The sequence below is a fragment of the Tachysurus fulvidraco genome, chromosome 13, assembly GCF_022655615.1.
Source record: "Tachysurus fulvidraco isolate hzauxx_2018 chromosome 13, HZAU_PFXX_2.0, whole genome shotgun sequence".
Taxonomy (NCBI): Eukaryota; Metazoa; Chordata; class Actinopteri; order Siluriformes; family Bagridae; genus Tachysurus; species Tachysurus fulvidraco.
In genome coordinates this window covers 17,002,340-17,017,551 of record NC_062530.1, presented here as the reverse complement: position 1 = coordinate 17,017,551, position 15,212 = coordinate 17,002,340, and the positions used below count along the sequence as shown (strand labels likewise).

General features: G+C 41.8%; 1 protein-coding gene across 7 annotated transcripts in view; it reads right to left on the bottom strand.

Annotated features, from left to right (window-relative positions):
- znf423 (zinc finger protein 423) overlaps window positions 1-15,212 on the bottom strand; it is a 140,587-nt gene that overhangs the window by 104,157 nt on the left and 21,218 nt on the right. For 6 of the 7 annotated variants that reach the window (XR_007144707.1, XR_007144705.1, XR_007144706.1 and 3 more), the window contains exon 2: window positions 6,534-6,596. Coding sequence is in view for 4 of the 7 variants with exons in the window: in XM_047822508.1 (XP_047678464.1) it covers window positions 6,534-6,596 (63 nt within the window). In the remaining 3 variants the exon portion in view is untranslated. The remainder of the gene's footprint in view (window positions 1-6,533; window positions 6,597-15,212) is intronic. The other variant, XM_027161662.2, reaches the window with a different exon arrangement.

Below are 15,212 nucleotides of genomic sequence, written 5' to 3'. Positions count from 1 at the left end.
TGAGCTGTATAGCAGTCAATAAAATACCTTTAAGTGTACTTACATGTCCAATAAAAAGTTTCAATAAAATGACAAGCTTTAGATTATTGTTTGATCAACTTCAAGAGAACAAAGAGAATCTGGTGAAGGAACTGTGGTAAATGACAAGAAAAGCTAATTTGGTTTGCAGACATTCGGCAACATTAAATGTGGCAATAAGCAGGAAGAAATCGAATGTGTTGTTCTTTAGTAGATAAAAAAATTGTTACTATTGAAAAAATGGCTCTGGTAAACAAAATAGAAATAAAAAACTTTGGAACATGCTAAGTAATTAACAAAGTAGCAAAGTAATTAACTTTGGGGTTCATTCCACTACCAAGTCATTGATCATTTTCCTATAACAGTATGTCCCGCTGTATTTTATTCCTTCTGTAAAGTATTGTGAAAGGGGAAATCCCAGTATGATATCGGACAAAGCCAGAAGACAGACAGAGAAAAAAATATGTGGTTTATGCACAGTATCTAAAATGCATTTGAGTGATTCACCCGCAGGGATACATTCAGTGAGACACATGCTCCTCTCCGTGTACACGCGACACCTATATGCAGCCCTCTGAACACAAGAGCCATCAATGTGCTGTTCCACAGTGGAAAAAAAAATCAGCTCCAACTTCAACAAGACCTCTGCTCTTTTTTCTCTTACAAAAACATCAACACTACAAGGCTACCTTTCAACTCCACCTCGCGCACACTCACACACACACACACACACACACACACACACACACACACACACACACACACACACACACACACACACACACACACACAGTCGTGAGGCAAGTAAGAAATGGATCAGCTGGTGTAAAAGTGTGTTAGCGCACTACACACACAGAATTCCTCTCTTCCTCGAGGACATGAGTCAGATCTATGCTGCTTTCCGTGCTCGATTAGGGATGTCTGATCTCATCACTTAACTACAGCCCAGCTGTCTGAATCCATTACCTGTCCTGTCTCTGAAACGGCTTTCTTTTGTCTTTTGTTACTGATCAATGGACAACAGTCTTTAGCTCACTTACATCCCTTCCAGCTCTATGTATTAGGGTTGTGGTCATTTGAGGATGTAATGCAGGTGATGGGGTTGCTGTGGGATTGTGGGTATATCATCAAACAGATTCCACAAGACTAACTGGTGGACAAAACATTGTGTTGTATTTGTACAACAATTGTATTTTGTTCAGTCATTTATTTTGCTGACACATAATATTTGTGATTTTTAAACTCACAGTTCTTTAAACTCTTCTAATCTCCTTTTGTGCCAAAAGTTGAGTTAATAACAGTGTCATATTTATGGGTTTAATAAAACCCGCAAATGTTATTCCATCATTTGGCAGTGACCTTGAAACCTGACTTTCAGGGTGACATACTGTAAGTCCAACATATATTGTCAGAAAGTGGACACTGTGGTGCTAGACTTCCTACTCTACTTAGACCTAGACTAGTGAAACAAGTGATTCTCCACTGCAGCCTGCTTACAAAAGCCACATCACCTGTTAGACTGTAATATGTACAAGGTTTTTATATTTTTAAGTAATATAAATTACACCTAATCGGCACACAGTTTAGATCTGTTTGTTTCCTCTGCCTGGAATAACTTGCCCCATGAGCTGAAACTTAGTGACATTAGACACATTTACACTGATTTTAAATGACCTGGAGACAGAAACATCCGGCTGTAAATGTGTGGCAAATATTTTATTTCAATTTGTACGTAATCAAGCAAATGCACAAGACTTCGTGAGACGTACTGTGTGATTGTCTTGATTGGTAAAAGGCCTGGTTTTGTTTTGCTCTTGACTGAATCCAGTCTTGACACCAATGCTGGAAAATATGCCATATATAAGTTAGGCACAAGCACTCTTTTTTATCCCTAAAAAATCCTGATTATCCCTTTAAGCTCAGATTGGAATTTACACACTAGGGAGAGATGGGCAAGGCCTCTGATGGCCCAGTGCTTGAGCAGGTGCAGGCAGACTGTGTGTTTGAGTGTGTGTGTGTGTGTGCATGTGTGTGTGTGTGTATGTATACGTGATGTCTCTGGGGAGCACAGGCCCTAACACAGTAAACATAGGGACCTATTTAAAGCAGGCCTCACTGTGGATCTACTGGCCTGCGCTTGCTATGTTTCCACAATACGATGCAGCCCCCTGGGGACCCCCACCATCCTCCTCCAGCACAACCTCCCCCAAAATACAGTGTACCAGCCTGTCCCCCTTGAGGGTCCGGCACCCAGTGCCCTCACACCCACAGGGACAGAGCAAAAAAAGAAGGGATGATGAAAGAGAACGTCATGGAAGGAAGGGAATTAGAAATCACACGTGCACATCCACAACACGGATGGGATGACAGCTGCTCCCCGACGCTGTCACCTGTTTCGGGCCAAGGCTTTATGAGACACACAAGACGGGCTTACACACACACACACACACACACACACACACACACACACACACACACACACACACACACACACACACACACACACACAGACAAGCACTGATACGTACATACAGACGCACACCAGACACACACCTCCCCTTCACACTTTAGAACTGTTTTCCTGTGGCTGCCTTGGGGAAATTAAAAATATATTATGGACCTCCAGAGGTTCATGCAAGGAGATGGAGAGAAAAAAGGGAGATAAATGAGAGAAAGAGAGAAAGAGAGAGAGCAAGGGAAGGAAATGGAGTTCTTGGCTGTGTCCTCTTTTCTAAACTGCCCGCTGCATCACCAGGGGCAGGCGGGCATTACTGAATCGGTAGTGGAGCAGTGAGAGGGGTCATCATTTCTCCTCTACTTCTTCTCCACACTCCTCCCTCAATTCGGAGGAATAAAAACAGAGCTCAGCTTCCCCAGATGCTGCCTGGCTCAGACTCAGCACGCACTCCAGAGAGACGCTGCGCGTGTATGGCCACAAGACTGACTGATATCTCATTTATACATTCACCCCTTCAAATCACACATGCACACACATGCACACGCATGCATGTACACGCACACACACATGCATGCACACAGGCACACAAGCACGCACACCCTTTGGGATACAACCTTTCCCCATTATATTATGTGCTGGATTTGACAGTATGAGCCATTAAGGGGTTCATAAATAGTTCTGGCTCTGCACTTCCCACTGTCATATAAAACTCCACCAGCAGAGTGCCCATATAAGTGCAATATACAGGTGAGGCAAAGCTCACAATGTGTCTGAGGTTACAATGTCTCGTACAGTTAGAAGGAGGCCGGCCAATCACAAGGAGAGGAAGTGAATAAAATAATTCGATTCAGATCCATTACAGCCCCTACTGGCCTGCACATGGGGATATGAGCTGCTTTTTTCCACCATGAATCATAGTCAGGGACACGTACAGGCTCGGACAGGGTTCATGTCTATGTGAGGTTTTTCTCTTTAAAGAGTTGTGACTCATTCAGTTTGTTTTACCAATTAAAATCTCTCAAACTACAATCTCCAGGACACATGCCTATGTGTGTGCTTGTGTGCATGTTAAAAAAACACTTCATTAGCACTCCGTCACTAAGCAAGAAAAATGCAATGTTTAAGTTCACAGCTCTGATTGCACTATTAAAATCAATTCCCTCTTCTTAGAAAAAAAAGGCAAAGTTACATCTTTCAACATTATGCGTCTCTCTCTCTCTCTCTCTCTCTGTTGAAACTCTCCCTTCTTCTCCCAGATTCCACCCCCAACCCTCCTGCCGTCTCTGTCTCTCCCTCGATCTGAGTCTCCAGTGTGAGACCTGGCTCACATTCTGCTTTTTCTCCTTCCCTTCTCTTCCCCTCTGGGTTTGGGAGGGACGCTTGTTTTTCTGTCTCATGGAGCATGGAACGGAGAGAGAAAGAGAGATAGATAGAGAGATGGAGGGTTGAGGTGGAGGGGCGCATCTCCGGTCCTCTCCGCCAGCGGGGAAAGGCCTCACTCAGATCCTCTGGGCCATGCAGGCAGGGTGGTGGGAGGGAAGGGTCCTGCTCTCTTTCCTACAGACCACCCCCCCCCCCACGCTCCCCACTGCTCTTTCTAAACTCAACACACATTTTCCAAGAGAGCAGGGTAACTGACTTTAATACCAGGAAAAGCCTGCCAGTGTCCTTGTCGACATCATCTCACAGGGAATAAAGGGAAGGAAAACTTTTTTTGTGTTTTCCCCATCTTTTTAAATAAGAAATGGCGAGCAGCCCCCTAGAGCCCCGGCACAGCAGCACAAACAAACACAACAAACACAGGAGAGCAGGAACGCAAGTGGGGCAAAGGAAGGAGAGACGGCAAGAGAGAATAAGGGAAAAGGAACGAGAGAGAAACTTGAGGAGAAATGTGCATAGAATAGTGGAACTGCCTTCCGCATACAGGGAGAACAGGGGTGATAAATCCCCCGAAACAACCGAGATCCAGGAGAACAGGGACAAAAACAAGGGAGCGATGGAAGACTATGAGAAAGATAGGAACAGAAAGGGGGGGGGGGTTGGTTAGTGAGCGCTCAGGGACTCCCCTTCCTGCTGGATCTCACACACGCAGCGCTTTGTAGCCACACAGGACCGTAGTCAGCACCCCTCCCAGCACCCCCCCCCCCCATACTCCCCCAGGGCCGCTTAGGAGAGGCCCACGTCATCCTGTCACCCCCCTTGGGCCCTCTCTTTCCTACTCCATTCTCCCTGCTGAGCTCACCAGCCCTTCCTAACTCACACACACAGCCACATATGCTATCACCCTATCTCCCAAATTCAGAAACACTCCTACAAGCACACACACACACACACATGCTTTCTCTCCAGCTGGCTAGTGGTTTCCAAATGCAGCCTTCCAACACAATGAGTTCAACTTTAGAGAGATTGCTTGCACGTAGACCAGTTTGATGTGGGGTACAGCATCAATGCTGCATGAGCTAACCTTGTAATCATGATGCAATCGCAGCATAGACTCTTTCACAGACCATGCTCAGGAGTGTAGTGTGATTCAAGCTGTGCAAGGAAATGCACAAGGCAAGTAAGAGTGCATCTAAAAAATACAGATCGTTAGGATAACTTTCTCGGACTGTACAAAGTACTGGAACGGCCAGTACCGGTTATGCAGGTTTTGGTACCTACTCAAGATTAGGGGTTTATGGTACTCAGGAGGTACTCAGGTCATAGATGATTAGTTACACATGCTGTACTAGAAGGTGTAACAACACATACACCAGGCCTTGTCAACCTTCTACGACCCCATTTTAAAGGCTTAAAATTCTTTAGAGATTTTCAGTTCTATGTTAGCATGGCACTTTCACAAAGTTTCGGTCTGAAACAAAGCCAAAGCACATTGTACTTCAGCAGGATCCAAACTGTGATGTTGCAAATGTGCTGGCATGCAATAAATAAATAAATAAATAAATAAATAAATAAATAAATAAATAAATAAATAAATAAATAAATAAATGAATGAATGAATGAATGAATGAATGAATAAATAAATAAATGTTTCAGCCTGCAAAAATATGCTTTTCATTTTTATTAGCTACTATTTTCATTGGCAGACTTAATTACCATGACCATTACCAAGGTCTGGTGTAGAAAGACCTCCAAAGTGAATGAATGCCTTGTGAATGCCGTGTCTTGGCCCAAAACTGAGGTACATCCACTGTAATTGTGAAATTGCAAGCACCTCTGAATATCACGTAGTTGACTTAATTTTTGTTAATATTTGCAAAAATCGCCAAATCCTGGAAGCAAATCCTCGATTTTCATTAAATAAGTCACTTTAAGTGTATTCACCGTGACAGTTCCAGTCATCTCTCAAGTGGGTGGGAAATGAAACACACTCCACTGGTTACTGTTTGGATTCTGAAAGATTCTGCAGTGGGTAAAATAGCCTTAGTTGTCTCACCAGGCTGTGATCAGATAACTGTGATCACTTTTCCTACAATCACTCTTGTGAGCTATAAGACATTTGGATCTATTGCTCTGTGAAAAACAGCACATGACTCATGGGTCTCATAGAAAAACATTATATATAGCAACACGTTTTCAATACACTCCAAGCTAAAGAAGAATATACTGCCATGTATTTTCAACATACTCCATTTTTTTCACTTGGGAATAAAGACATAAATACGGACACACAATTCAAACCAGGCTATTGAGATTTTGTCAAAAAGACTGACTGAGCTGACAGGGACTCATAAGTCAGGAACGCATACATCCACCATATTCTGCTCACAAACCTCGAAAACAGGAAGCAGCTACAAAGCCTCCACTCTAGTGTGCACCTGGTCACTGTTCTCCAGTGCCTTATGAAAATCATTCTCTCCATCTCTCTACCCTGATCTACCTCCCTCCTTCCTTCCCTCCCACTAAGTGTAGGCATACCGGCCATGTGGAATTGATATTAGAGATTGGAGTGACTGTCGGAGTTGCAGAGAAGTCAGAGGAGACATATTGCTGATGTTTGTGTAAACACTGGCTGGAAGGCACCATGCTACTAGTCACAAAGGTAGAGGGAACGTACCTGCTGCTGGAGCCGAGGAGTCCCAACTTCCTGTACATTCAGCCGAGTCTGCCTCCTCCACTGCTGAAGAGCGAGAGAGAAACAGAGGGAGAGAGACATTGTTTGTGTTTGTAACTGAACCGCATACTATATTTCCAAGATACACTAATAAAGAGCATTGTTTTCAGCAGAGCACCATGTTAATAATGGCCATATAATGCATAATATAATGTGTGGCATCTTAATACTTGATGTACATCAAAGGCTTTTATTGAGTGCCTCTGAACTCCTGCATGCCCGAGTGTGTGCGTGAGTGCGTACTTTGTTTGTTTCCTTCTGTACTAATTTCGGAGGTGCAAAAACAGGTAACAGCGGCAGGGAGATGAGAGGAGGAAAGTGATGATGAAGGCTTTCCTGGGCATAGCGGGGGGAAGGAAACCCCACTGGCACACAAACAGGATACAGGCGAACTCAGCACACAATGAGCACTTACACCTCACCCCCCTCTTTCCCTTCTGAAAACCCCCTACAGCCCCTGAGCACGGCAACACACTCGCACACACAGGTTATGACTAACTCTAGGCATTAAACAATTAAAAGAAATACTCCGGCATTTTTCAAAATGGATCTCTATCCACAGTCTTTTTAGCACAATGTAGGGATACTGCAAGCAAGAAACCTGACCTGGTTCCCCGTAGTGTTAAAAAAAAGAAAAGAAAAGAAAAGAAGGAAACCTGTTTACGGAAATCTCATTTCCGATGGGCGATTGAAGAATTTTATCAATAAAATTCTTCAAAATCTGCGACAATGCGTAATATGCATTGAAAACTGCACCAGATCTCTTAGGATAAGTAAAATGTATGTAAAGTTCTGAATGTAGATTTCAAATACTGGAGCTACAGTAATGTAATCAGGAAAGCTAGCATTGATCTAGGTGGCAAACTGGACAGATGGATGGAGGAGGTGGTGGAAAGATGGATGAAGGGCAATATTGAGTAGATCATGGACAGAAGCAAATACCACTTTATACCATAGTGATTCTCCAGTAGAGAACTTCGCTCTAACAGGGAAAGATACAAGAAGTCATATTTCCCTACTGCTACTGTATCTGACTCCACACAGTCAACAACAAGGTAGGTAAGTGGACACCGGAGACGATGGACATGTCTACTGGTTTGGATGCCCAACTTCTACACTGCATAATACACAAACACATGTTGTACATGGTGTCCCAGCACATTCTTACACACACAATGCCACTTTAGTTATGTCTTAACTTATGGCTACTGTACTTTTTTTTTTATTCCCACACTACTACACCCGTTCATCACACATATATCATGTAGTTTTTAAACCTGCCAACTTGTAATATATTTCCTACAGTTAATCTGTAATGAAATCGTAGTCTGTAAATTACTTGGAGATGTAGCTATATGTATATTTAAATTTTTATTCTCCAATGTGAGTGGTATATATTAGGACCCTGTAGGATTTGGGGATTTTGAAATAGCAGAATTTAACACAAAATCAAACCCATGTTATTTGGAGGTTCTTGCAATTTTTCATACATTAAGTATCAGTACAATCAAATATATTAATTAAATATGTTTCTTAAGTTGCTAGTTGCATCGCAAATATTTAAATAGCTACAGCATCATCAAGCATTTTTCGCCATCAAAAACAAACAAACAAACAAACAAACAAACTGTGTTATCCTGGATTGGCTTCATTGAGAGTTAACTGTGCTATTTTAAAGTCAGACCTACTTGATGCTTGAATGTTGTGGCTGTTGTCACCACATTTCTCCTTTTGGAAATGATACGTCTCCAATTCTGAGGGTTTTGTCCACGTACCATCAGCTCTAAAACAACTACATTAGTAACACGTGAATAGAGGAACAGAGATAAGCTGTAAATTCAACTACAATTTATTTATTTATTTGTTTGTTTATTTATTTATTTATTTAGAGAGTATTAATAAGATGTTTACCACCACAAGCCACCGGAAAAGCTTTAATGCACTCAGACTAGACTTTAAGTCAGATTAAACCGGTTTATAGTTGTTTTCTCAGTACAGAGAAATACGGCAACATTCTTGTCTGCTATAATTATACCTCCACTACAGGTGTGAAAGAGAGAGATTAAGAATAGTTCTTTAATAGTACACACACACACACACACACACACACACACACACACACACACACACACACACACACACACACACACACACCCCACACACACACACCCCCACACCACACACACACACACACACACACACACACACACACACACACACACACACACACACACACACAGGTCATCTCTGGGTCTGCACAAGCAGCAGAAGCACAGTGAATTCTGTACACAATTGAGTGTTCGAGATCCACTTTGAGGATTATGGGCAAGAGCAGAAAAGATGACTATCACTAATGAGCTTCACAGGGGGTGAAGACAGTCATTAAGAGATCAAACTAGCCACTAGAAATGAAAATTAGACTTAGAGGGGAGTTTGCACAGGAGAGATTGAGGAAAAAGACAGACGTGGACAGATAAAGAAATGGAGAAAGATAGATGTATAGACTTTCTATACTTATTCTAAATATTATAAAGCTTAGAATGTGTGTGTGTGTGTGTGTGTGTGTGTGTGTGTGTGTGTGTGTGTGTGTGTGTGTGTGTGTGTGTGTGTGTGTGTGTGTCTGTGCCAACAGAGAGGAAGAGGAGAAGAAAGGAGTAAAGAGGAGGAGTGTTTGAGCTTTAGCTACAGGAGACTGTGGTTAGCTGTACTCCTCCTGGCACAGGACATCATGGCAAACCACTTCCTGCTCTGATTGAATCGAGGGAGGGGGGAACATTAGCAGGAACTGCACTGTCTCTGCTAGCTATGCTGCATTCCTTCCACATTATCATAGCCTTAATTACACACAGACACCGATCCTCTCCCTCTCGCATGCACACACACACACACACACACACACACACATACACACACACACGCACACACGCACGCATAAACACAGAGCACGATTGAGTATATTTCTTGGTCTTGGTATATTTTTGCCTCCCAGTCTGCACTCAGAAGGGAGCCCGGTGTGTGTGTGTGTGTGTGTGTATGTGTGTGTGTGTGTGTGTGTGTGTGTGTGTGTGTGTGTGTGTGTGTGTGTGTGTGTGTGTGTGTGTGCATGCGTGCATGAAGCCAAGGCTAACAGGTCTTCATGTTTACTCTGTCAGAAGGCTGCAGCCCCCAATTCACTGCACATGGCCAAAAGGACCGGCCAGTTACCACACACAAGGTTCCTCAGCCCAGAAATAACAGCAAACCTCCTCTGAGCTCATTTAAGCTGGCGCTATACATCTTAAACCCTGACCCTTTCTGTTCCTTCTGGTTCATTTCTCCTTAATTTTCTATTCTATTAATGATGTTTAACCTGCATAAATTACATTAAAATGCCCTCAGTTCCTGGAGTCACAGTTTTATTTTTTCTGCTTGGGTGCCTGCATACTCCTGTAGTATTTTTTTTTTTACACACAACTCCCCAAAAACATCACAGTCCATATTTCTCTAGCTGCTCTGCTGGCCTGGCTGACTCAGACGCCTTGCTGGAGTATTTTTCGGGAAAGGCATCATGCTGAGTCTTCTGGTTAACGCTCACTCTCTTGTTCTCTGTGGTGCTGGGTTAGGCCTTCCTCCCCCTGGCTTTGTGGTATGCTCCCTTTAGTCTGTAAAGTCTTACACTGCAGGCTTTTTCTACTGCACAAAATAACTGGAACTTTTGGCACCGTTTTGGCTTTTCCATCAGAATACCACAGATCCCAGTTGTATACTTTTTGTTGCCACCTGTTTAAGACTGGCATGAACAGAAACTAATGGTACATAGGAGTGGGGCTGTTTATTTCTGATTGGTTCATGCTGTACACAAATGTCAGATAAAAAGCAGAATCTGGCTTGCCAAAACTATAAGCCAGCAATTTTGTGCTGTTTTACTTTTCATTCTGCACAAAATGATTAAATTGGCATTTAACAAAAAGCAGAACAAAAATAAATAATGGCTTTTATAGTCAAACACAGTCAAAACAAAATACTTACTCTCTGAATATTTTAATGTGGTAAATTTGTTTTTTAAAACATTTGTTTCATTTTACTTACTCACAGTGTGGATTTCTCGTCCATGACTTTTCCATCAACGACAAGCCTTTTTTAAGACATTTGATTTCAAGTAATAGATTTTAATTTTAATGAAAACACCTTTTTTAATATAGAGTATTTAACTAATACTCATTTTCTATAAAACTTCTTCTATCATACAATAATCCATGCCACACACATGCACTGCACACACACACACACACACACACACACACACACACACACACACACACACACACACACACACACACACACACACACACACACAGAGTGACATACACCCCTTTCAAGGAAGTGAATGTAAAATGTCTCTTAAAGCTGGATATTAATTAATTAAATAAACAAATATTATATAAATAGCAAATTTACAACATTCTTTTCACAAGCAGCATGGAAAAAAAATAACTGCTGGTCTCTGTGTAATCCCAGACTGTTAATGCGGCCAAAACCCACAAATGACATGGACAAGGACTTCATCTCTACTTGCCAGTAGTCAGTCTAGAAAGCTCCTCCTCTTTCTTGGCTAGGGCAATTAAAAATATATATACTGTATGCATTTGATGGCTGTGTGATTCTCTAGAAGAAAATTATGCACGTTTAAATACTAGACGAAAAATATGCATGTTTATGTCCTGAAAACAGAAGTGCCAGATGATCCAAGAGATACAATACCCAAGAGTCTAAATTAACCCAAGTATTCTGATCTCCCTGAAAAGTCACTTTAGTCTAAACCATGTCTAACAAGCTGGACATTAAATCCTGAAGATGTGTCTTCCTAGTGGAAGAGAAAAATGGTAACTTACCCCTAATCAAAGCTCCACTCATCCCCTATTTACCGCTTCATTAGAAGAGATATATTGGAGTGTAGTCAGGCAGAGAAAGAGAGATAGAGAGAGAGAGAAATAGAGAGAGGGAGTGTGGGAGTGTGGAGGAGGTAGGGGGTTACGCTAGACAAATGCCTTGCACCTCAAACACACATACACACACACTCGTGGCTCTGTTTACCTGCAGGCTACAGAACAACAGCACCACACACAGCTGAGCATGACTCCCTGACTACACACAATGCAGCCAGGGGCCATGGCAGACCCCGGCCTCCTACACACTGCTAACACTGGACACCAGGCCAAGCAAAAACACACACACACACACACACACACACACACACACACACACACACACACACACACACACACACACACACACACACACACACACACACAGTAAGAAACCACACAGCACTTAAAATATTCACTGTGGCATTTATAAGTGAAATACTCGCATTTTTGAAGCTGAAATTCTACATAAGCTTTTATCTCCAGATGCTTTCATTTTTCGTACAATACACACACAGACACGAGCACTGAAGGAGTGTGAAAGGGCAGGTCCATATGTGAAGTGCAGTACTACAGATGGCTCAAAATGTGATCTCCCTCCCTCCCTTCCTTCCCCTCATTCATATGAATCAATGAATTAACAAATCTGCTATAACGATTGATGATAATGATAATAATTAACTAATAAAAATAACAATGGAACAAGGTTTCTCAAAAGTTTTGCAGGCAGGGAGTCATTTAAATGGAAAATAAATTGACCACAATCCCACTGTACAGTTTTCTGGTGTGTTCAGTACTATTCTGTGTATTTACTGGAGATTTCTGTTCTGGAAATTCCCTCTTGCAGAACGTATCAAACCAAGCTCGATGCTACTTATACACACTCAATATTCAATTTAGCTGATTTTTCATTGTGATTTCCAGAATTGTTGCAAAACGTAAAGTTCAAAAAAAAATATATCTCAGACCCCCTGGTGATGCTTCACAGACTTCTCTGGAGCCATTTCGAGATGCACTACTGTAGAGAATATAGACCTCACACGCTGATCTAAACTAAGAGACATGCAATAAACTGACAGAAATAAAGGCATAAATGCGGAGAGATAAAGCAAAAAAAAAAACACACATCATTAGAAAGAGATAAAAACACTCTTCTAATAAACTCTATTTTCCTCGTGGTACTGCAGGGAATCGCTCTCCTTCATTAGCGGGAGAGATATATTTATCTATTTCTTATGTTTATTCCCTGCAATGTCCTGGGTGTACACAGCATGGCTAATGTGAACCAGGAAGCAGGTGAAAGGCTAGCGGGATGTGTGTGCGCCATCCGATCATCATGCATCATGAATGATCAATTGCCACTTACAAAATGATCTAAAGAAACGTGGCTATTTGAAAATTTCCTGATAATAACATGTCCGGCTAGGGCATAGCAGGAAGTCTGTCAATTTGAAAACTATTAATGACATTCATTTGCACTGATGTGTAGCCTAAGATCTGTCTACTCAACCCATGTTAAAATGCATCATACTGCATTACTAATTTGTGTGAGCTCAGTAAGCATCTCCTCTAGTCCTCCACCAGTCAATAATGTAGCTCTAAGTCTGGGGTATTACGACCAACCTATCGTCATGGAGGCATTCACACAGCTTGGCAATCTTCCACCGAACACAGTTGCTAAACTCGAAAAAAGAAGTATCTGAATGAGGTGTGTGTGTGTGTGTGTGTGTGTGTGTGTGTGTGTGTGTGTGTGCGTGCGTGCGTGCGTGCGTGCGTGCGTGCGTGCGTGCGTGCGTGCGTGTGTGTGTGTGTGTATGTGTGTGCGTGTGTGTGTGTGTGTGTGTGTGTGTGTGTGTGTGTGTGCGTGTGTGTGAGAAGGACTACAGTCGGGCACTGCTGTGTTTAACTATATCTGTTACAATTGCTATTGAAGACTTCTTATGAGCCCTGTTTCCTTCCTCTAGCAACATCAGCTTGTAAATACTTAATAGAGTGGAGCACATAGTCTAATAATTTTGACATGTTTTTTTAACCTTGGATAACCTTAATGCACTCTTCTGCACCTGGAGGGGCAAAAACCTCTGATTGAAGATCCAAAATGGCTACCTGTGACTCATACAGTCAATATATACATAGCTGTTTTTAAATATAATAATAATAATAATAAAGCATTGCCTGGTCCAGATACAGATTCTGAGTTCTTTGCCCACTGTAGCCTCAGGTTTATGTTTTTGGCTGTTAGAAGAAAAGGTCAGTGGGGTCTTGGGCTGTTGTAGCTTAGTGTTTAAAGAGTGGTGTTTTCTGAGCTTTTATTTTCAACATAAAAAGTTATATTTCCACAGTTGTAAAGGTTAATTGAATAACTGTGGTCAATCTCCTCTGATATTGTGCATGAATATTCCACATCACATTTTTCCCCCACATTCTGATGTTTGATATGAACATGAGGTTTGTCACCTGTATCTGTATGGACTTTTACATGATCATGCTGCCATATGATTGGCTGATTGCAGATATACATGGGTTCCTATAAAAGGGGATGGTAAAAGTACAGGATATTGTACTATATTTAAATTTTGCATTACATTTGTGTAAGTGCTGGTAGATAGCTTATAGCCACAGTGTGTATGTTGTCATGGAGCAAAAGAGTAAAGCATTACAAATGACAATAGGGCTCATCATTGTAACTGGCTCTGTTTAGTAAAGACAAAAAAAAAACCCAGGTTGCAGTGTTGGAAAATGTATTGCAGGCACATTCCATGTTCCTTCTCTCTTTAAACTATTATTTAAAATAAAGTGGGAATAAAAATCCACTGTCTTCCCAAGGGCTGTCTTCTTCACAGATACAAGCATACTTGACATAATTTATTCCTATATTATTAGAAATTCCTCCTCAGTTAATTACTGCTGTGTTGCAGTAAGCATGCCGTGTTATTTGCATTTCTGTTAAGCAGTGTTAAACCCAGACATTACCATTTACAGCATCACCACACCACACACACATTCACACAGGCTAATATATGACAGTGTAGCTGACGGCAACAATGCAATCAGTGCTGCGACAACGCGAGTGGCAGGAGGGCAGGGATCAAACAAGCGTGCCAAAAACGGCACGCCAAACACAGCTTTCACATTTCACCGCCAAGAGCAGTAGGCGGCCGACGGCAGAATGACATAGGCTTTAATTGTTTTAAAAACGAGAGCAGAGTTTTTAATTTAACAGTGGCTGATGGTTATCGAGAAAAATAACACGCTTACAGGGGAAATGAATAGCATCCTCAAACACACATGCAAAAAAACAACAACACATCAACAAAATGCTTCGAATCCTGTCACAAGTATTGCACTGTTACTAATCACATTTCCATTGCACTGCACTGTTCAAATCTCTATTCCGATCAGTCAGGAGGTGTTAATTACTTTTCTAGAACTGCAGCTCTGTCAAAAATGCCAGCTGCAAGTCAAACCACAGGCTTAAATTCATGCACTTGTTCCTATACCTTATTGATTCTGTAGTAATTCAGCTTTATGGAAGACACACTAAATAAACTGCAGCTAATAAATCATTTTTTTCTTTAAAAGAGGGACAACATTTAAGGATCTATAATTGTTGCAGTGAAGCTTTCTGTAAGTAGTCGTCTGAGCACCAGCTAGTTTTCCACTACAGGAAATTCCCCAGGACAGACTTTGCCCTTTCTCTGTACCATAATTGGTGTAT